A 23535-nucleotide genomic window follows, 5' to 3' on the forward strand; every position below is an offset into this window, starting at 1 on the left:
TGCTTTCCTGCTCTCTCTCATAGTTCTCTCTCAAATAATAATTCCAGATTTAATTTCCAGCTTTGCTTGGAGTGTGAATCGGTTCAGGTCAAATGCAAAATGAGGGTTCTAGAGGATATCCTTGAAAGTTGTGGAAAAAATTAGTAGTATTGCATAGAGCTGGGCGATATATCAAGGTTTATAAGATTTATCTATATATTTTCATACAAGATATAAGATGAGACAATATTATTTATACAGATATAGATTATGCTGCTTTCCAATTAGCTCAGACATTAGATTAGACAGTTTTCCTTTCTCTCCTACCAGTTTATTGATTTGATACATAGCCATAGACTGATCTGTATGTAAAATATATATCTGTACAATATATATCTCATGTTCATCTACAGCGGAATGTTAATAAAAGTGCCTGTCTATTGTATATATCGCCTTTCAGCTAAAAAAATATTAAGATATCAGTTTTATCCATATTACTCAGTCCTAATATCATAGCCAAAGTTTTAATACTTGCAATATATTTGACAATGCATCCTTAATTCAGCACTATTTACATGCACTATTTACAAATTAAGTATATATTTTACATTACTGTATAGTCCTAAATCATCGCATTAAAAACAAGCAAACAAAAAACATAATTATTAAACATTAAACAAAATTACATATACAATTATATATTTGATTTATTTGTTAGAATATTTGCTTAAATGGTTCCTTCAAAATCAAATATAATATATATATATATATATATATATATATATATATATATATATATATATATATATATATACAAAAAGTAATTCAGAGTAGGTTGTAGAGAATGTCAACAGCAGTTGATGTCTAGAAACATTTTGTACTTTTAGAATTGTGTTGAATTGTACAAAAAGTTCCCACAGTTTAGAATGTTTAGATTTGCCGCTGTATTACAGTCATCAGCATTGCATATAAAGCTCAAAAGAGATGTGATGAGATGTGAGTATGTGTTTGTGTTATTCATACAAAAACTGGAAGAAGATGGAGTTAATTAATTGATTAAGATACCCATATACCTCTTATACCAACCCCTTAACCTTTTATATCCACCCAATAGTATAGTAAAATATCAATTTCTTTAAGATCTGCTATTATATGTATTGCATGTATCTTTAAAAGCCTAGAATAATTATATAAAGCACTGAAAAGGTTCTGCTATTAAACTATTTTGGTTCTTTTTACAGTATTGGTCCTGAGGGACCCCATACAGTCTACTTTTGCTTGATGTTTGATGAAGTTAAATAATGCGCTACACTATTTTGACCTAAATTGATTCACCTTTGTTGCATTTTCTGCCACAAAAAAACAAAGAAAAATGTGCCTTAACCAACTTTAAGGTTCAAAAAATTAAAATGAACCAAAATGAATCAAAAATAGTGCAAAAATATGAAGTTTCAAGGCCTTTATCTGTTATACCAAACACTCCAAAACCATGAAAGAAAACCCCATCTAGAAAGCCAAATTGTGATTATTTGTATATTTCACTGCCTTCTTTCAGTACTAAAAAGTCCTCTGATGTTTATATCTCCAATGATCATCTTTTAACAATATATCGTGCAGCCCTGCAGCAGAGTTAAGCAGTTAGTGAGTGTATTTATCCACTGTAGACACTGAACACGCTACCTGACTCCAGGCAGTGGTTCTCCCAGAGACAGGTGTGTCCATGCTCCTGACAGCACTAAACCCCCAGCATGCACCTCTCCGCTCCCCTTCTGCAGCTGCAGCCTGTCAGCTGGGCTCAGAGCGAGCGGTGAATTACAGCACACACACACACACACACGTACCTACGCACTCCACTCTGCTGCTGCATTCTTCCTGCCGTGTCACAAGGGGAGGGTCTCACGGTACTCACTGAGATTAGATCTCTGGCAAATGACAATCAAACTGACAACACTTTTTTTCATTATTCAGTAGAGTATCCTCAGACACAGAGCTCCAGCAGCAGGAAATCAGGGCTGACAGAGGTCAAACGTGGGCATTTTTCCCCCCTCGCTGCACTTCCACACGCAGCACGGGGAAAAACAATACCCCCAGTTCCCTCTGTGTTGTTCTGCTGCTCCGTTTGGGACGTGTCCGGTTGTTTCACTGCATTTTTCCCAGTTTTTTTCAGAGGTTACCTCCTGCTAAAGCAAGGACAAACTCCTCCTCTACCTGCAGCATCACTTCTAGACCAGACAAAGCTCTATGCTGCTCTCTTTGTGGAGCATATCTCCATCACTTTGGATGACCACTGGCTCTTCGATAAACCACTTTTTCACCGACATGGAGAATTCAGCACCCCTGCCAGGAAAAGCACCCTCTCTCCGAAGTGCACACGTACATCTTATTGGCTTTAACTTTTTTTTAGAAATTGAAAATACCCAAGATGCTGTTCTAAGCTACGCTGACTCTTAAGAAATAAAAAAAAAAATAGTCATGTCACCTGCAGCCTCTTCCATGAGGGAGTGCTTTTCCTGGCGGGGGTGCTCAATTCGGCACTACAGTAGTGCCGAAATATGCACCACTGCCATGAAAAGCACCCCCTCTCGGCAGCGTTTGAGATCTGGTAGTTGTTCTTTACACTGTATCAGAAATTTGTGATAATAGGACGCAAAGAAACCCAGCTAGTTAGTAGAACATTTTCTGAACGGTACAGAAATGTTGATGCAATGGTGCATTTTTTATCTGGTGCCAGATTTTAGATTTTAGTTTAGGGAATGTTACTTTTAGAATTTACTGTTAGAATTTAATGTTACTGTTAGAATTTATCTAGCTGGGAGCGTTGTATGAGAAACGGTCTGATAACGTTGCAATTCAAACCAGTATTCCTGTAACATGATTTATTTATTTATTTCTGTAAACATTGCAGTCTAACCTTCCTGGATCCTTTTAAAAATGTGCTAAACGTTCTTCTAACATTCTCCGCTAGCTGGGAATGCCTCAAAATGTCTTCAAAAATTAAGTCCTTGTAGTTCTGTTGGGCTATTTGGAACTTTTATTTTGGAACTGTTTTCTATTTAATTTTTTTTTTACTGAGCTAGCTTTCTGTGGCTAAAGCAAGGACAAACACCACTACCTGCAGCACCACTGCTGCATCCCTGCTAGCTGCATCCCTAGACCAGACAAAGGCAGGAGGTTTGCTGTTGCCTCTGCTGAAGATGCTCCTACTCAGGAGTATCCACTCAAGTCAGATGGTAAAAATTGTTGTTTTTTGGTGTTTTTGTTGTGGAAGGTCTTATTTTTGACTTTGCCATGTTCTTATGTTACTCTTGATTCAAACACTGATGGATTTCAGTATTTGAAATGATTGATTTTGGTCCTTTTTTTCTGTCGGCGAGTATTCCCCGCTACCTCTTGAAAGAAGCCACGCTCACACAGACACTTGACCCATTCTCGATCTTTCTATTTCTCCACATAAGGGCCAGGAGAGGTCGGAGTACACATTACATCCCTGACAGGCTCGGCTTCTCTCTCACAGCCCAGCTATTTAGAGAGAGAGATAGAGAGAGAGAGAGAGAGAGAGAGAGAGAGTAAATTGAAAGCGGCCCCAGGGCTGTATATTTCACCATATCCCAGGGGAATGCTGGGATCCAGCTTTTCTCTCTGCCTTCCTGGGAAAAGGCCAAGAAATTTTCCCTCCCTCCCACTGCCTCGGCCTGCTTTTCCTGCCTCTTCCTAGAAACTGCAGCTCATATCAGGGGAGTTCGCTCTTCACTCAGTCTACAGCTTATAGCTTAGTAACACTTAAAAACAGAGAAACCAAGAGAAAGCATTCCCATAGAGGCCAGGCTGTGATGACGGGGCACCTTCAAAGTCCAACAGAAGAGCTACAACCATCCTGATCTTATTTAAAACCTCATAACATACATTTTTCACAGTAGAAATAGTTCTACATTAGTTACAATGAAATATTTTGACATGAATGTTCCTTAAAGAAGTATAATACCATTGAATGTTGATCAGTAGTGTTTAAAATTGTTTAGTTACTGTCCAAAAAGAGGGTTTTCTGCTTGACGCTTTGTTGCATTGCTAAGCTGATTTAATAGCATTCAGCGACAAGAACATTAGTGAGGTCAGGATGCTGGATGATCATCCCCAACTCCACATCTCACTAAATGATCTCACAAATGATTTTGAGTCGCAATGTAAAGCATAGAGTCAGAAAGTTGGATTTTTGCCCTAGGTCTTGGGTCTTCCGGCATGACAATGACCCCATACATACTTTAGAAAGGCAATACTTCCATACTGGGACTATAGGGAATGCTGTGTGTGTATGTGATTCAAGATTTAAGATACAAGATTTTTATTGTCACATCACAGAGTACAGGTAGAAAAAAATTCCCACTAGTGTACAGAGAAAAAATATTTACAACATAGAGTAGAATATTGAAATAAAATAGAAAATGTACAGATAACTTTACATTATATAAAATATACAGACAATACACACAATAACTTATAACACTGTATACATATTGACATATGGTATTGCACGGGTATACAGGGGTTGGACAATGAAACTGAAACACCTGGTTTTAGACCACAATAATTTAATGGCCCGACGGACAGCTCTGGTGGAAACAGGAGAGTTGAGGTGCACATTGAATTCTACCGTGATTTGGGCAGTCGTGGTTGTATGTTTTTTGTACACAATCCGGGTTAGCACCTGAACATCCCTGTCAGACAGCTTCCTCTTACAGCGTCCACAGTTAATCCTGTTGGATGTGGTTCGTCCTTCTTGGTGGTATGCTGACATTACCCTGGATACCGTGGCTCTTGATACATCACAAAGACTTGCTGTCTTGGTCACAGATGAGCCAGCAAGACGTGCACCAACAATTTGTCCTCTTTTGAACTCTGCGGAGTCACCCATAATGTTGTGTTCATTGCAATATTTAGAGCAAAACTGTGCTCTTACCCTGCTGATTGAACCTTCACACTCTGCTCTGACTGGTGCTATGTGCAATTAATGAAGATTGGCCACCAGGCTGTTCCAATTTAGCCATGAAACCTCCCACACTAAAATGACGGGGGTTTCAGTTTCATTGTCCAACCCCTGTATGTTAAATATGACTGAATATATATAAAAGTATACAATGCTAACAATGTAGACTACAATGTGTGTATGTGTTTTTGCACATCATTGTCATACACAAGAGTGTATGAATGCTGTATTAATACTTCAGACTCAAGTTACATCCAAATTGGTATCATATACATATATAGGTTTACTTGACTGTTTTTCACAAATGTGGTGAATCTCAGAGCTGCACAATCAAGCAAAACTGTACTAAAAAATAGTCCTCAAAGCCACACGTTTAGCTAAGCAGAGTCTCATGTTCTGTTTGTGCAGTTTCTCTGCATTTCTTTCTGCTCGTATCTTTTATCCAGGCCCGTCCAATAGTGATATCTCACTCCACAGAGTCGCTCCAAGCCCTGGGGGTTTGTGGACGCAAGGCAGACAGGAATGTCCCGTCTTTGTCTCCCGGTAACGGTAGCTTGGCAATGCTGGAAGCTTCTTCTGCGCTTTCTGCAGGAGCGCTCCCTGATTTACAAGCTCAGAGCCGGGCTTTCTCAGACTTGAGCTTCTTTAATTATTGTTTATTGATAGCCTTTTTGTCGCGGGGTCTGGCTGATTTCTGCGGAGGCTGACATTTGCAGGGGGAACTGTTCACGCGAGACGTACTGAAGAAGAAAAAAAGAATAATTGAGACTCGGTTTGGTGTGTTGTTGTTCCGTGCCGGATTGAAATAGCGGGTTTATTGGACCGCAGTGGTCCTATAATGTCATCGCTTAGAGACCGCAGAAAGGAATTCAGATTTTTTTTACTGACTTCACCGTCCCAGTTCTGCTTTTTTAGCAGTAGAGCACATCATCTGGTCCTCATGTGGAGTGGGCAGATTTGTCCGGAGTGCTGCAATTTTTCAAATCAGTACAGGTTCAACAAGTTAAAAAAATACCTGGAATTGTACAATTATGGCATTTTGCTGTCTTAAGCTTGGCTTTTTTAGCTGTGGACCAATAGAAACTCTTGACCTAAGTGACTTAAAATAAACTCTATTTACATTGACTTTAATTGAAAAAAAAAGAAAGTTTTATCTCTCTCTTGTAAAGTTGCTGTTTCTGGAGAGACTAGTTTTTATTGGACAGTGACGATTTGCGAGGACCATCATCAGTTTTAAAAGCAACATTGTATTTGTCAAGATATTTTGACCTGCAGACAAAATACATAAATAGTCATAAAATACATAAATTGTCTATAAAGCACTAAAATATGGTTCTTTGTCTGTAAAGAAATGTGCACTGGTGATTTTCACAACACCTCAGAAAAAAATAAAGTATATAGTCGCTGTCCAATGTCCCCAATTTTTGTTGATTTTTAGATTACTACATAATTTCAACGAACCAACTGTCCTTTTTTACACCGCGTCTAAATTCTTGATGAATGGACCAATAGAATTTCTGCAAAATAAACAGTTTTTACATTGACTTCCATTGAAGGTTTAGAAGATTTTATCTCTCTACTGTAAAGTTGCTGTTTTAGAGATTTTGGAGTCTTGTTTTTCATTGGACAGCAATGACATAGTTTATAATGGTGATAGAATCATGATTTATCACATTATGATACATTTTATCAAATTACTCAGCTCTACTACAACAGGTTCTGTTTTTTGAAAAAGTGACAAGTGTGTGAAAAAACTCTTTTTATGTAACCAAATAGAAATAAAGGAAAGAAGCAGCTGTGTGCCTCTCTGGGGGTTTTGGTGCTGTTGGTGTCGGATTAAACACGAGCTGACAGGGTCAGTCTCTGACTCCTCCTCAGGCCTGTGGAATAGCAGCTCTGGGAGGAAGTGATGTCGTGTGAGAGAGAGAGAGGGAGAACGTGGCGGTTCTGGCGTTTGGCTGATCTATAGAGGAGAGGCAGAACGGTTCTGTCTAAACACTGGCCCTTATTAAATACGGCGTGACGCAGAAGCAGGAGGGGCGGAGGTCAAGGTTACTCAAACACTGGACAGAGGCGCGAGTTAACGGAAACAAACGTCGAGAGCTCTGAACACCCCCCTCCTGCTCAGTCCAGCGTAGAGTACACGAGGCTCTGATACAGGGGGTGATGAAGTGTGTGTACAGTGGAGGAGGAAGATTAGAGAGATACAGGGACGTTAGGGTATGGGAAGTTTGGGCTGGAAGGCCCTGTGTCTGCAGTTTGTGCAGTTTGGACTGTGCATGCTATTTTATAATCATATTATTACCGTATTATTTGCACAATAAGGTATATAATAATGTGCACTATCAATAAACGTCTATTTTCTGGTCTATTTTCATACATAAGGCGCACTATAAGGTGCATTTTTAGAGACACTGTAAGGAGTGTGGTGTGGTAGCTAATACGTTGAGTAAAGCTAAGCTACATAAACAAAACTGTAATAATAAAAAAAAACTTTCTTTTAAAGTCAGTTGAGTGCTGGATGTTAATCTACAAAGATTTCTCTCCTAAAAACTGTTTATTTAGGTGAGTAAAGCGCTTCTGTTTATTTACAGATTCCCAAAATTCTCCAGCACTAAGGCTGGAGCATTAGCCTTAGCAGCTACCCTTTCCAGCAGTGATAGCCGGGCTTAGGAGCAGGCGACAGGTCAATAATACTCCCCTCTGAACAGGAAAATAGCAGTTAGCAGGTAATGCTAATACAACTCCAGCCCCGGTGCTGGAGAGCTAAACTGAAACTCCTGTATAAACGCTGTATTTCAGGGGAATACTATTTTACTGTAAACTTTTGGTAGAATGTGTTAGTATACTGGGTGTGACACCATCAGTGTGTAGTGTGTATGTTTGAGTAAAATGTTTGTCGTTTTATTCTAGAAACTACAGACAACATTTCTCCCAAATTCCAAATAAAAATATTGTCATTTACATATATATATATATATTTTTTTTTTTTGCAGAAAATGAGAAATGGCTGAAATAACAAAAAAGATGCAGAACTTTCAGACCTAACAAGTTCATATTCATGAAGTTTTAAGAGTTCAGAAATCAATATTTGGTGGAATAACCCTGGTGGTTTCCATGCATCTTGGCATGTTCTCCTTCACCAGTCTTACACACTGCTTTTGCCGCTCCTGCTGCAAAAATTCAAGTAGTACAGCTTGGTTTGATGGCTTGTGACCATCCATCTTGAATCCTCTTAATTATTTATTCCAGAGGTTTTCAATTTGATATAATCTTAGACACTCAAAAAGTATTTTATTTTTTTCCAGAGCTGTATATGGTTTATGCTGATGTGTTAAAGCATTCTTGAGTTAATAAATGAGATGAGAGACCAGCTGTGAAAAAAACAACAACACAACATCTTTTAAGGAATGTGCCATGTAATACTTCATTTTTAAAAAAGGAATTCTTAGAAAGTTACTTGTATAATTTTTATAACTCATCATTCAAAAAGCTGCAACAAGCTGTTTCTTAATCAACTGCTTTTTACCCGTTAAAAACTGCTGTTCTCAAGTTCTTCATCTCACTTTCTCAACTCGTCTCGCCTTAAGTGAAGCTATAAAGGAATGCCGGGGGCTTCCGAGAGCCCCACAACATCTTTCTTTCTTCCGTAACGTCTGGCGGTGAGAAAAATAAAAAAAAGTGAAAGGGGGGGGGGGGGAATCGGAGGGACGATACTTGTGAAAACAATGCTCCAATCCCTGGAGCTTCACCTTCCATTGATAGGCCAGAAAAGGCCGTTTGTATTTCTAAATTAAGTTTCTGCCTCCTTTTATTGGGCTGCGTGTTCCTGAGGCCGCTGCGTAAAAGGCCTTTTGAAAGTAGGGTTTTAACACACAATTGGATTACAGCGAAGCACTTGGTGAGAACGCGACGGACTGAGGCAGAGGACCTGCGAGAGGTACAGATGGTTTAGTGCATGCATAATCAAACAGGCCAGGCTGCACACACACATACGCTCACCACCCACCACCACCACCCACCACCAGAAGCCCCTCTCCCTCTTGCCTGGCCTGGGAGGCTGAGAGACAGGGGGTCTGAGAGCAGCAAGCCAGGGGCTATAACACTCCTCCAGCCCAGCCTGCCGGCAGCGGCTCTAATGATCTAATTAGGGAATCAACCCGTTGACTAATTCAGCAAGCACCAAGACATCATATCCGTACTGCTCTCGCGCTCTGCTCTCGCGCACTGCTGCTGCGCTGGGCCTGGGCTCTGCTGAGGAGCTTGTTGCTTGTTGAGATTGGGATGGGTCTGGATTGTGGAAGTTGTGAAGACACACACACACACACACATGCATAGATAGATGCCTGAGAGGTCATATCAGGTCTATTTGACAAAATAGTGGATTGGCGAATTTTAGGAATGTTCCCACATGTTGCAAAATAAAAATCTCTCTTAATTTTATTGGAATTAATCTGATTTTGCAAATATGTAAGCCTAAATCAGTCATTTAGATCTAAATAAAGTGGCATGGTGGCTTAGATGTGGCCCACAAGCATGAAACATCTGCCCTGTGAGGTTGTTTGAACTATAATGAACGATAATGAAAAAAAAATTTAATAAAAAACGATTCTCTGGCTAGCTTTTGTTTACATCCCTCCCCTGTCTCTCCCTTCGCGCTCGACATGACTTTAGTTTCTGCCCGTTCTCGTTTTTTCACCCGTTTCTTAGGCTTCCTATCTCCTTATTAAGGGCAGCTGTACTGTATTGGACCACGACCCTGACGGCACAGGTTTGATTCTTGGGTTTACTTGCTTTGAGATCAACTGTTCTACAGTTGGGTTTAACAACCCTCTGGGCTGAAGTGCTACTAGTGTGTAGCACTTCTTCCCATCACACTTAATTTTCTAAAACAGATTTTTTTTTTTGTAAATGACTTGGAAAATATCTGGCCCGCGGCCAAACTTAATTGCCAATCTCTGGCTTTGTGGTTAGTATATTCACCTTCCAGTGCTGGGGTCATGGGTTCAAGTCCTTGTCTGGGTGGAGTTTTCATGTTCTCCCTGTGTCTCCATGTTTTTTTTTTTTTCTTCGGGGACTCTGGTTTTCTCCCACAGTCCAAAAATCGCTCATGGAGATAAGGTCAACTGGATTCTCTAAATTGCCCAGAAAAATGTAATACTCTAAACTGTATGTGTGTGTGTGTATGACTGTGTGCCCAGATATGGATTGGCACTCTGTGGTTGGTCAGCTCCTCATAGCTGATGCAGTCCTCCAGGTAGACGGGGGTTTCTAGTTGAGAGCATGCTGTGCAAAAGTCATGGGATATGTAAAGTAATCATGAAGTATTACCTCAGGGAATGGCTTTAGAATGCCCACATCTTGTTGTATAAGATTGTAAGGTGTTATCTTGTGAGTGAGGCCTGTTAGTGGGTGATAAATAGTGGCTAATGCTAATTCTACTCCAGCAGTGCTAGCCAGGGTTAGCAGCAGGCTACAGGCTGACGATACTTACCTCTGAACAGTGAAAGAGCTAGTCTTAGCATTTTTAACAGCTAATGTTAATAATGCTCCAGCCTTGGTGCCGGGGAAACTTTACTGAAACTATTTTAAAACGCTGCACTTTAGCTAAGTTGCTTTACTGCTTCTTACAACCTGACTGGTAAAATTCATACATAAGGTGCACTGGATTATAAAACACACTGACAATTAATGGAAAAATGAAAGGATTTATAACAATACGTATATAAAAAGCTACATTTTTTTGTAAATATTATTGTTCAGGCTCTTAGGAACTATATATTAGACTTCATTAAACTTGCAATATCATCCACCACCCTAGTGGCAGGTGCTTACTGACTGTATTACACTGTGTGTTTAATTAAGGCCTTATTCTCTGCACTCATACCCAGAGTAACACCGGGATTATAGTCCAGGATTCCCTTTTCTTCAGTCCTTCTACTTTGGGATCCACCACGTCACCACCTCTCTCTCTTCAGCTGTGTGGAGTGTGTGAGAACAGACTTAAATAGAAATAGATCTGGACTATCCCCCCTGTGTGTGTGTGTGTCTCACTCCTGTAGCAGAAAGAGAAAGAGTGGCTTGTTATGCACTTGTATAGATGGGGGGGGGGGGGGTTTAGGCACGGTGAACAGGCCTGTTTGTGCATCTCTTTAGTCGTTTGTTGTTTAGTGTCTTTTTTTTATGTTTATTTCAAGTTTTTTTTTTGTCACTCTCACTCGCTCTCTCAGAGGGTCCTCGACGGGGGGTAAATGCAGATGTGACACACTGAGTCTGGGTCTCACGCCTCATTTGCATTTTTAATTAGCGATGGGTTCGGTGTGTGAGAGCACTCGGTCGTGGTGTATATGTGTGTGTGTGTTTTTTGTGTGTGTAGAGAAGGCCAGCCGGAGAGACTGTGTGAAAGTAGTAGCCCCGTGCGCGCACACCCCAAGCGGCCGGCCCCTGCCCCCTCGCCTCCACCTCGCCGCTCTCGCGCATCTCTGGGCTGTTGCTGGGGGGACCGCGGCTTTTTTTTTTTTTTTGTGCGGCGTTTGCCCCGCTCTCCAGATTGCCTTTGTTTTAAGCTGTTGATGCAGACAGCAGCGCCGGGCTGAATGCAAACAAGTCCTTAAATTGTTTACTTTGTCTAGGAGGAGATGGAGGAGATGGCCAAACTTCTCGTTCCCTCCCACTACTTTTGTCCTCATTTTTTGAGAGGTGTCTGTTCTTATGCTACACTTCTTTTATTCACTTTAGCAGATTTTTACAACTTAAAAAAAAAACAATTAAGAGCTTTGTAAGCGGTTTGTATAAAGTTTTAGACACCTGTTAAAAGTATAATCCACAGTGGCTTGCAAAAGTATTCACTTTTTGTCATTCTATTTCCAATTTTTTCCTATGTTCTCCCCAATTTACACAGCCAGTTACCCAACATACTCATTAGGACTCCCCTAATCCCCTATCACTAGTGATACCCCAACACAAGGAGGGTGAAAACTAGCTCATGCCTCCTCCGATGCATGTGAAGTCAACCACCGCCTCTTTTCAAACTGCTGCTGATGTAGCATTGCCCAGTAGCATCACAGCGCACTCGGAGAATAGCGCAGCGACTTGGTTCCGATAAATCAGCTCACAGATGCCTTGTGCTGAGTGACATCACCCTTTGGAGTGATAAGGGAAGAGAGAGTGCCAACTACCCACTCACAGAATGCAAGGCCAGTTGTGCTCTCCCAGGGCTCCGGTAGCTGATGGCAAGCTGATGGCACTCGGAGCCCCCCTACAACTTACAACTTATGCTAACCATACACTAGACATCTTTAAAAAGACTTTTAATAGACTAAAGTCTGACACACTCTCACATCTAAAGATAAGTCACACTTTTTACAGACGTTTTAGTCACAGGCTAAGATTTGGCAAAGACTGGGGATTTTGCAGAGTCACTATTTGCAAGACTGCAACCAGATTCTTTCTGAGAATATTTAATTTTTTTATTATTAATATTAAGATTTAAAGTGATATACCAACACAAAATAGTACATACTTTTGAATGGAACAACAATGATACATGTTTTTTTAAAATTGTAATGAAATAGCTATATCTATATCTTAAGTGTGACATGCAAAATTATTCATTATTCATTATAAATTATACTTTCTTTAAAATCATATGTAAAATCAGTCTAAATGTATGTTTACCTGCATCTGTTCTGATGTAATCTGTTTTTACAGTAAAATACAAGAAAAAATATTTAAATTAATGTGATAAGTACTGTACAAAACTGTACAAAACTCCAGAGCACACCACTAAGCATTTTTTAATGTCCCTAAACTCTATTGAGCATCTGTGGGGCATTTAGGAGCACAAGGAGCATTTAGGAGCACAAGGTCTCTAGCATCAACTAGCTTCTTGATGATGATGATGTAATTCCAGTGTTTTTAGTGTAATATTAAAGAACCAGTGAACTCCATGCCCAAGAAAGTTAAAGCAGTGCCAGGAAAATAATGGTGTCCACTCAAAATATTGACACTTCTTGCGCACAATTTGGCTGTTTTTGCTTAGGGGTGTAATCACGTTTCTTCTTAACAGTTTAGACATTGGTTAGACATTAGTTTGTTGAGTTTTTTTGAGGATGTAGCAAATTTACATCTTTTCTATTCTATCTATTGTCAGTTTGTGGATAAGTGGGTTAGTGTGTGACTATTCTAGTGATATTCGTGTAGACAGATCTTTAAATTGTGGATTGCAGAAACCTAAAGCTGAAGCGGCAGCCATGTTTATGTACTGTATATGTACTCCTGGGCCTGTTTTTGGCTTTCCACACTATTTTTGTAAGTTGTTTGTAGTAGTATTTGGTGTCAGCTGTGAATCAGACTCCTCTCCGGCTGGTTCTGTGACGGGCCTCTTCTCCCTGAGTCACTGCAGACCGCTCTCTCGCTCGCTTTGAGTGGATATCTGTAATATTTCTCTCCCACGGACAATTTTATCCGCAGTGTGAGATCAATACTCACCCCTGCATCTAAATCATGCATGGGGATGGAGAGTGGAGGGGTGTGGTGTGTGTGTGTGTGTGTGTGTGGTGTTTCATTTTTATGATTTTTATTTTTGAATATTTTTTTGGCTGTAGTAAAAGCTATTAAAGCGACAGCAGCACGGGGACGGGCTGTGCCGGATCTTCAGACGCTCTCTGTAACGTCTGTTTGCTTATAGTTGCTGTTGCAGCTAATGGTGCTGTTAACCAGCACTTGTTGGAGAAATTTCTCTCATCAAATTTATAGGTCTTTTTTTTACGAGAGCTGCAGCACATCCAGGTCTGGAGGGTTCTCCATCCAGGCTTATTTCCATAAGTGCTGCGACTGCCAGTAGATCACCCACCTCTCTCTCTCTCTCTCTCTCTCTCTCTCTCTCTCTCTCTCGCTCTCTCTCGTTCTCCTGGCTTCTACTGGAGCTTCTTGTTGCCAGCAGGACAGCGGCTAGACGCTGATCACTGACTACACTGTTTAACTCTTATTGTGTGTCCAATATGCTGAGACATTTATTCTCAAAATATAAATCTCCAAAAACAGCAGAGAAAGAATATCCAGAGTGTAACAGAAGACACTGCTAATTCTAAAGAACCTTTATACTGTTGATTTGCTGGAGTGATTTGTCATCACTGTTATTTTTACACACAAGCCGTTAGAAATTATATAGTTGATATAAATTGTACAGTTGTCCTTTACATTGTGTCAAAGTTTCATACTGAAAGGACCAATAGAAATGTTCCAAAATGACTATGATGTTGTTTTCTCCCTTTGTAGCATTGTAGCATAAGAGTTTTAACTGCGAAGATATGCCATTTTATTACTATATTTATCATTTTAACCTGTTGCAAATTTAAACAACTTTTCAAACATAAATAAAGTGCAAATAAAAGTATTGTATTGATGTTAAATTTGTTAAATCTGTTTGTTAATTACACTTTGTTACAGTTACAAAGTAGAGTAATGAAGAGAAAGCAGAGCAGTTGTTTTGCAAACTTTATATTTAGTATAGTATTGAATTACTCCATTTACTAAATACACTTTATTGGGATTACTAAGTGTAGTGTAATTGATTAATTACACTTCATTACAATTACAAAGTAGAAAAATACAGGGCATATATTCAGTTTAATAATTTCACTTAATAACAATTACACACTACATGAATACAGGTCAATTATTCTTTCAATAATTACACTTCATTACAGTTACAAAGTAACATGGTAAAGCTTAAATACTCAGTTTTCTAAGAATACTTCATTATAATTACAAAGTATAGTAATACAGGCCAAATATTTTGCTTATGAATTACACTTCATTACAGTTACAAAGTTTTAAAAAACAGGCCAAATACTCGGTTTACTAATTACACCTCATTACAATTACAAAGTGTAGAAATACAAGCCGAATACTCGATTTACTAGATACACTTTATTACAGGTACAAAGTATAGAAAAACAGGCCAAATACTCAGTTTACTAATTACACTTTATTACAATTACAAGATATAGTTATACAGGCCAAATACCTGGTTTACTAATTACACTTTAATACAATTACGAAGTATATTAATACACATCAAATACTCAGTTTAGTAATTACACTTCATTACAATTACAATTTATAGTAATATAGACCAAATATTCAGTTTACTAATTATACTTCATTACAGTTACAAAGTATATTAACACACATTACATACTCAGTTTAGTAATTACATTTCATTACAATTACAAAATATATAAATACAAACCAAATACTTGTTTTACTAAATACATTTCATTACAGTTACAATGTATAGTAAAAAAGTACAAATTCTCAGTTTACTATGGTAATACAGGCCAAAAACTCTGTTTACTAATTACACTTCACTACAGTTACAAAATGTAGAAATACAGGCCTAATACCTGGTTTACTAATTACACATCATTATAGTTACAAAGTATAGTAAAAAAAAAAAGTACAAATACTCAATTTATAACACTTATAATCTGAGTATACTTATAACACTTATAATTATCTAGTATAGTATTACAGGCCTTACATTCAGTTTAGTAATAACACCTTATTACAGTTACAAAGTATAGTAATACTCTTAATTACAATTACATGGTATAATAATGAAGTACAATTACTCAGTTCAGAATGAGCAGTTCAGTCTGTATTGCTGCAGTATTGTTAAATATTGATGTGTTATCAGCAGGGTTGTCCCAGGTACTAATAAACCTATAGGACCTGAATGTCAGCTGATACTGGCTGACTGAAAAGTCAACAGTTACCATTTTTACATGAGCACAAGATACAAAAGATATTATGTAAGAATTAAAAATCATCTCTTGATTCAGTGTCTGAGCTGTGTGTTGTGTTGAATACTGGCTGTATATGAGACCATGGTACCAGGGAGACAGTTTGTACTTTGGAACAGTAACTTTGTGATTATTTAAAAAATCGAATTAAATTATTAAAATCCTAACTCTGTCTCTCTTTCTTTTTATTTATCTCTCATTGTGTACAGAAGCATCACAGTCTGACAGTCCGAATCAGCCCAGTGAGGGGGACATTAAGGACCAGCCAGAAAACGGTGAGCCTCCCCTTTGCCCTGTTTCACAACTTTATTTCAGTCAAATCAGTTTTTTCTATCATTTATTTTTTATTTATTTTTTTGCTATTGACTGCAAACACACCTAAGACTACAGTACAGAACTGGTCTTGCTAGTGCTAGAACTTTGCACACACACTCTCGCACCCTCACTCACACACACACGTAACACTTATTTCTAATGAGCAGCTGTCCTTGTGACTGCTGTGACTGTTAACTGCGCCCAGCTGATACGCGTAAAGTGGGGTTAGACGGTGTGTAAATGCAGCTCAGTCTGGAAGAGTGTTTTTCATTGTGGAGGTTCAGGCTGTGCGGCCTCCTCTCACAAAGCTCCAAAGCTGTGTGAACACTCAGTGCATGTAAGCCAGAGGGAGGCGATTATTCTTAAGAGGATTGTGTCCATGGGGAGTATGAGTGTGTGTGTGTGTGTGTGTGTCCACATTTAATGGTTGTGATTGGCCATCCACTAACTTGACTTGAGTTGAGTCAGGAGAGCTAAACTGGAGCTAGTCTGCACCAGTGCAGAGATCAAGAACATTTTCCTGGATCGGATCACAGTTCATTCAGAAGTGGAAGCTCTATGCTTTTTCAGGAGGCATTTTGGGCTGAGAAAATGTTGAGTACTGCTGTGGCCCGTGAGCCAAACAGTCAGTAAATCCCAAAGACTAATTTACCGTCTTCCTCAGCTGTTACACTGTTATAGCCTGAATCTGTTACACTGTTACTGCCTGACTTTGTTGCTTTGTTTCAGCCAGACACGTTCGTACTGTTACAATCTGATTTATTTTTAATATTACAGCCTGGCTTGTTTGCACTGTTACAATCTGACTAATTTGCTTTGTTACAGTTTAGTTCCATTGCTCAGTTACACTCTACATGTTTGTAGATGTGTAACAGTCAGTGAATTGCAGATATTACACTCTGGCTCAGTTGCTTTGTTACAGCAAGGCCCTGTTAAATTGTTACCGTATTTTTCGGACTATAAGGCGCACTTAAAAACTTTTAATTTTCACAAAAATTGACAGTGCGTCTTATAATACGGTGCGCCTTTTGTATGGATTTTACTCGTCAGGTTGTAAGGAGCAGTAAACACACACTCCGTGCAGCGTTATAGAGAGTTTCAGTGCTATACAGAGTCCAGAGCCGTGCAGCTCCGAGGCTGGAGCAGCAATAGCATTAGCTAGATGCTAACCGCTAAGCTAGCTAGCTTATTCACTGTTCAGAGATCAGTATTATCTAAATTTTACTCGTCAGGTTGTAAGGAGCAGTAAACACACACTCCGTGCAGCGTTATACAGAGTTTCAGTGCTATACAGAGTCCAGAGCCGTGCAGCTCCGAGGCTGGAGCAGCAAATAGCATTAGCTAGCTTATTCACTGTTCAGAGATCAGTATTATCTAAATTTTACCCGTCAGGTGTAAGGAGCAGTAAACACACACTCCGTGCAGAGCCGTGCCGCTCCGAGGCTGGAGCAGCAATAGCATTAGCTAGATGCTAACCGCTTAGCTAGCTAGCTTTTTCACTGTTCAGAGATCAGTATTTTCTAAATTTAGCACTTTTAATACTGCTGGAGCAGTATTATTAGAGTTAGATGCTAATCGCTAAGCGTTCACCGTTCAGAGGTGAGTTATCGGCCTGTAAGTCTGTGCTGCTTTGCCTGGCTAGCATTAGCTAGATGCTAAGCGCTAACTCTCTCAGAGGTGAGTTTTATCAGCCTGTAATCTGCTTGTTTACAGTGTTAAAACAAGCTACGGGGGACGAATCGCTAGCTAATATCTCACTGTCTTACCAGAACACGCAGGATTACTCAGTGTAACGCTGTCGTTTAAGTTTGGGTTAACTTTACTAGTTTAGGTGACTAGCTAGCGTGCTAGCGGATAGCTATGCTAACGCTGGTGCAGCAAGCCTTAGTGGACATCTGGAAATCTAAGCTTACTGTAAATAAACTGAAGCACGTTACTCACCCAAATAAACAGTTTTCAGGAGAGGAATCTGTGTAGATTAATATCCAGCACTCGTTTGACTTTGAAAGAGCTAACGTTAGATTTGTATACTGAGACGCTCCACCGGCAAGCGACCACCCCCGGTGGGGGAAGGGAAACATGGCGCCACCCCTGTTCACTTTGATATAGGCACCCTTTCTAGTGTCACTTAACGCGCCTTATAATGCGATGCGCCCTATGTATGGAAAAATAGCAGAAAATAGGCGTTCTTTGATAGTGCGTCTTATAATACGGTGCGCCTTATAGTTCGAAAAATACGGTACATCCTGACTCCATTCTCTGTTATACTCAGACTGTATATACTACAGTTAGTCTGTTAGCTTTAATACAGCCTAACTCGCTGTTACACTCTGTTACAGTAGCTTTAATACAGCCTGACTCACTGTTACACTCTGTTACACTGTGTTACACTAGTTTTAATACAGCCTGACTCGCTGTTTCACTCTGTTACACTCTCTTACAGTAGCTTTAATACAGCCTGACTCACTGTTACTCTGTTACACTCTGTTACAGTAGCTTTAATACAGCCTGACTCGCTGTTACACTCTGTTACACTGTTACAATAGCTTTGATACAGCCTGACTCACTGTTACACTCTGTTACACTCTGTAAGAGTAGCTTTAATACAGCCTGACTCGCTGTCATACTCTGTTACAATAGTTTTAATACAGCCTGACTCACTGTTATACTCTGTTACAGTAGTTTTAATACAGCCTGACTCTCTTTTATACTCTGTTACACTGTGTTACACTAGTTTTAATACAGCCTGACTCGCTGTTTCACTCTTTTACACTCTGTTACAGTAGCTTTAATACAGCCTGACTCACTGTTACTCTGTTACACTCTGTTACAGTAGCTTTAATACAGCCTGACTCGCTGTTATACTCTGTTACACTGTTACAATAGCTTTGATACAGCCTGACTCACTGTTACACTCTGTTACACTCTGTAAGAGTAGCTTTAATACAGCCTGACTCGCTGTTATACTCTGTTACAATAGTTTTAATACAGCCTGACTCACTGTTATACTCTGTTACAGTAGTTTTAATACAGCCTGACTCGCTGTTATACTCTGTTACACTCTGTAAGAGTAGCTTTAATACAGCCTGACTCGCTGTTATACTCTGTTACAATAGTTTTAATACAGCCTGACTCACTGTTATACTCTGTTACACTCTGTAAGAGTAGCTTTAATACAGCCTGACTCGCTGTTATACTCTGTTACAATAGTTTTAATACAGCCTGACTCACTGTTATACTCTGTTACAGTAGTTTTAATACAGCCTTACTCACTGTTACACTCTGTTACAATAGCTTTAATACAGCCTGACTCGCTGTTACACTCTGTTACAATAGCTTTAATACAGCCTGAGTCACTGTTACTTTGTTACACTCTGTTACAGTAGCTTTAATACATCCTCACTCGCTGTTACACTCTGTTACATTTTGTTACAGTAGCTTTAATACAGCCTCACTCACTGTTACACTCTGTTACACTCTATTACTTACAGTAGCCTTAACACAACCTGACTCACTGTTACTCTGTTACAGTAGTTTTTATACAGCCTGACTCACTGTTACACTCTGTTACAATAGCTTTAAAACAGCCTGACTCGCTGATGCACTGTTACACTTTGTTACAGTAGATTTAATACAGCCTCACTTGCTGTTTCACTCTGTTACACTGTGTTACAGTAGTTTTAATACAGCCTGACTTGCTGTTACTTTGTTACACTCTGTTACAGTAGCTTTGCTGCAGGCACACTCTCTGTTACACTGTGTTACTGTAGTTTTGCTGCAAGCAGACACTCTGTTACACTGTGTTACAGTAGCTTTGCTGCAGGCATACTGTCTGTTACACTCTGTTACAGTAGCTTTAATACAGCGTGACCTGCTGTTACTTTGTTACACTGTGTTACAGTAGCTTTGCTGCGAGCAGACTCTCTGTTACACTCTGTTACACTGTGTTACAGTAGCTTTGCTGCAGGCAGACTGTCTGTTACACTCTGTTACAGTAGCTTTAATACAGCCTGACCTGCTGTTACTTTGTTACACTCTGTTACAGTAGCTTTGCTGCGAGCAGACTCTCTGTTACACTCTGTTACACTGTATTACAGTAGCTTTGCTGCGAGCAGACTCTCTGTTACACTCTGTTACACTGTGTTACAGTAGCTTTGCTGCAGGCATACTCTCTGTTACACTGTGTTACTGTAGTTTTGCTGCAGGCAGACTCTCTGTTACACTGTGTTACAGTAGCTTTGCTGCAGGCAGAAACTCTGTTACACTGTGTTACAGTAGCTTTGCTGCAGGCAGACTCTCTGTTACACTGTGTTACAGTAGCTTTGCTGCAGGCAGACTCTCTGTTACACTGTGTTACAGTAGCTTTGCTGCAGGCAGGCTCAGTTTCTCTCAGTGCTGCTGCATTGTTGTATTGTTAGTATAGTGAGAGTGCAGCACAGTGAAGAATGAGAACGTTTATCCTGCTCTGACCTGAAAGTTCTCCGCCTCACTCGTGTCCCCCAACACTGGATTATGAAGCATATTTCCCTCTCACTGCAAGATTACTGCAGATACGCTGCTGATGTGTGTGCACTGCTGCGAGTGTGTGTAAGTGTGTGTGCACGTGTGTGTGTGTGTGTGTGTGTGTGTGTGTGTGTGTGCTGGCCCGGTGCGTCTCGTACCACTGTTTACTCGGATTAGAGGATACACACACAGATGAGTTGCATGTTCAGATCCCTCCTCCTGTGTGTGGATGATCTCATCTCTTCATCAGTCTCTGTGCTGATAAACTGAGAGTGGTATAATCACTAAACAATTTTCACTCCCTCCATCTGCTGTGCAGCGCTGTGCACTGTGAAGCTCAGATTACCTCCACTCACTCCTGATCAGATCATCCCAATCCAGATTACTCCACATCCGCTTTCCTCCAATCTGCTCCTCCCACCAATCACAGAGCAGTTCACACACACTGCGCTCCACACTGATCACACCTTCTGATCTACACTGATTTAAACTCAGCTCACTACATTCCCCTTTTCTTTCTTTCTGTCTTTCTTTCTTTATTTCTTTCTTTCTTTTCTTTCTTCATTTTTTGTTGGATTTGTTTGTTATTACTTTATTTATTTTTAAATTTTACTGTCTTTCTGTTTGTTTGGTTTCTATCCGTCACTTTTTTCTTTCTTTTGTTACTTTCTTTATATTTCACACATACTGTGTTCTTTTATTTTTTCTATCTATCTTTCTTTCTTTCTTTCTTTCTTTCTTTCTTTCTTTCTTTCTTTGTGTTATTTGTTTTTTTTCTGCCACTTTTTCTTTCATTCTTTCTTTCTTTCATTACTTTCTTTATATTTCAATCTTACTGTAAGCTTTTCTTCTTTCTTTCTTTCTTTCTTTCTTTCTGTTTTTCTTTCTTTCTTTCTGTTTTTCTTTCTTTCTTTCTGTTTTTTTCAGGTTGTGTTGTGAGTAGTAGTATCAGATCTGAGGGCTGACTATTTGACCCTAAGCTAACCTCAGTGTGTAGAACAGTGTTTCTCTCTCTCTGTCTCTGTCTCTCTCTCTCTGTCTGTGTCAGTGTTCCTGTGTCTCTCGTTCTGAATCAGGAAAGCATGAGTCACAGGTTTGAATGGTTTTTACTCTGTTGAACCTTGACCCCGGCGCTCTGCGCTACGTGCACTTTTACAAAGCAGACGGGTGAGTTTCTGGGTCAGGGGCGGCCTGTTGCACAATCCACACACCAGCAGATAAGACCAGAGGATATCCTCTCTCTCTCTCTCTCTCTCTCTCTCTCTCTCTCTCTCTCTCTCTCTCTTTCTCTCTCTCTTGCTCTATTTCTCTCTCTCTTACATCAGAGAGAGAGAGCGGGGGAGAGGAAAGGTACCTAACTAAGTGAAAGAAGTGAGAAAAAGTTCATAAAGAAGGAGAGCGAAAGAAGTAATGAAAATGAATTCTTAAAAAAGTTTGTCAGTAGCTGCCTGTGTGTGTGTGTGTGTGTGTGTGTGAGTGTAAGTGTGTGTGTGCGTGTGCGCTGGGCTCTGTCTGCAGGCCGAGCTGCTGTTGCTGTGTGTGTGAGCCGTGTTGTTTAGGTCTCTGAGCTGCTGTGAAAGACAACCCCTGGCCCCTCCCTGTGTGTGTGAGAGTGTGTATGTGTAAGAGAGTGTTGTGTGAGAGTATGTAAGAGTGTGTGTGTGTGTATGTGTGTGTAGTGCTACAGTGGACACAGCTGGGAGTGATTATCCATGTTGAGATATAGAGGCCCGGCCCCTCTCCTATATGAGCCACTCATGGAAATGCCCTCAGTGAACTGCACCCTGCATATGCTCCATATACTGGAATTCCAGTGACGAAAGCACTCACGCTCTCTCTCTCGCTCTCTCATGCTTTCTCTCGAGCTCTCTCTCCCTGTTTTCTCAGCTCCATTGCGTCATCTCTCCGTTTTCCAAGTAATTGTATGGCTGGGTTGTGCTGTGTGTGTTATTGTTGTTACAGTATGTACAGCTGCATGGTGGAAACTCTGACTCCCCTGTACACTTTTCATAATCTGTTCTGCTCTCGCCTTTACCCCGTCACATACATCACACACCCCCCACAATCTCAGACCCCCCCCCCATCACTCCTCCAATCTCTGGAGCATCAGTGCAGGAATGCTCTCCAGGCGCACAGACTTCCAGCTAATGTCAGCACTTTCTCTCCCAATGAGCCGTACATATCCCTCCACCAAATTTATAACCCCTCCTCCAGCCCACGTCTCCATATCCAACCCGTCATGGCTAAACTCTTCTCTATCGCCAGCTTTTATGACCCGGTTGCCAGTCGGCGGCACAGAGAACTGTTTAATAATAACATCACAGAGATCAAGATTTGGTAAATAAATGGTGGATTTAGCCATTATGGTTTTGTAAACTCTAAAGCACCTTTTCTTAAGCAAGATGTGCCTGAAATGATCAGTTGCACCATATAACTTTGGTGGAGCTGCACGAGAACTTTTACCAGAACTCCGAAATCATATTAGGAAGTAATATTAGTGTATAATCCTGTAATACTACTCTGCTGCCTCATTCCATCTGCTTCTCTTCTATGTCAGATACCAATTCTGATTTTTTTAGCTTGTCAACAACAAATGCATGAGTACTAGTGCATCTCAAGAAATTTGAATATCATTGAAACTTGAGCTTGAATTACTTTATTTCAGTAATTCAGTTCAAATTGTGAAACTCATATATTATATAAATGTATTACACACAGAGTGATCTATTTTAATAGTTTATTTCTTTTATTGTTGATGATTATGGCTTACAGCCAATGAAAACCCAAAAATTAGTGTCTCAGAAAATTAGAATATTATATAAGACCAATTGGTACTTTTGGCAGAGTGGGCAGTGTGCCAAGTCCTGCTGGAAAATGAAATCTGCATCTTTATTAAAGTTTTCAGCAGATGGAAGCATAAAGTGCTGTAAGATTTTCTGAGACTGCACT

The 23535-nt window shown here is 39.9% G+C and overlaps 1 protein-coding gene across 8 annotated transcripts in view; it reads left to right on the forward strand.

Annotated features, from left to right (window-relative positions):
• The window catches only part of nfia (nuclear factor I/A), a 234427-nt gene that overhangs the window by 141876 nt on the left and 69016 nt on the right, over positions 1 to 23535 (forward strand). For all 8 annotated transcript variants that reach the window (XM_015603325.3, XM_022669621.2, XM_022669622.2 and 5 more), the window contains exon 3: positions 15978 to 16043. In XM_015603325.3, coding sequence (XP_015458811.2) covers positions 15978 to 16043 — 66 coding nt within the window. The remainder of the gene's footprint in view (positions 1 to 15977; positions 16044 to 23535) is intronic.

Source organism: Astyanax mexicanus, chromosome 16 (assembly GCF_023375975.1).
Source record: "Astyanax mexicanus isolate ESR-SI-001 chromosome 16, AstMex3_surface, whole genome shotgun sequence".
NCBI classification, from domain to species: domain Eukaryota; kingdom Metazoa; phylum Chordata; class Actinopteri; order Characiformes; family Acestrorhamphidae; genus Astyanax; species Astyanax mexicanus.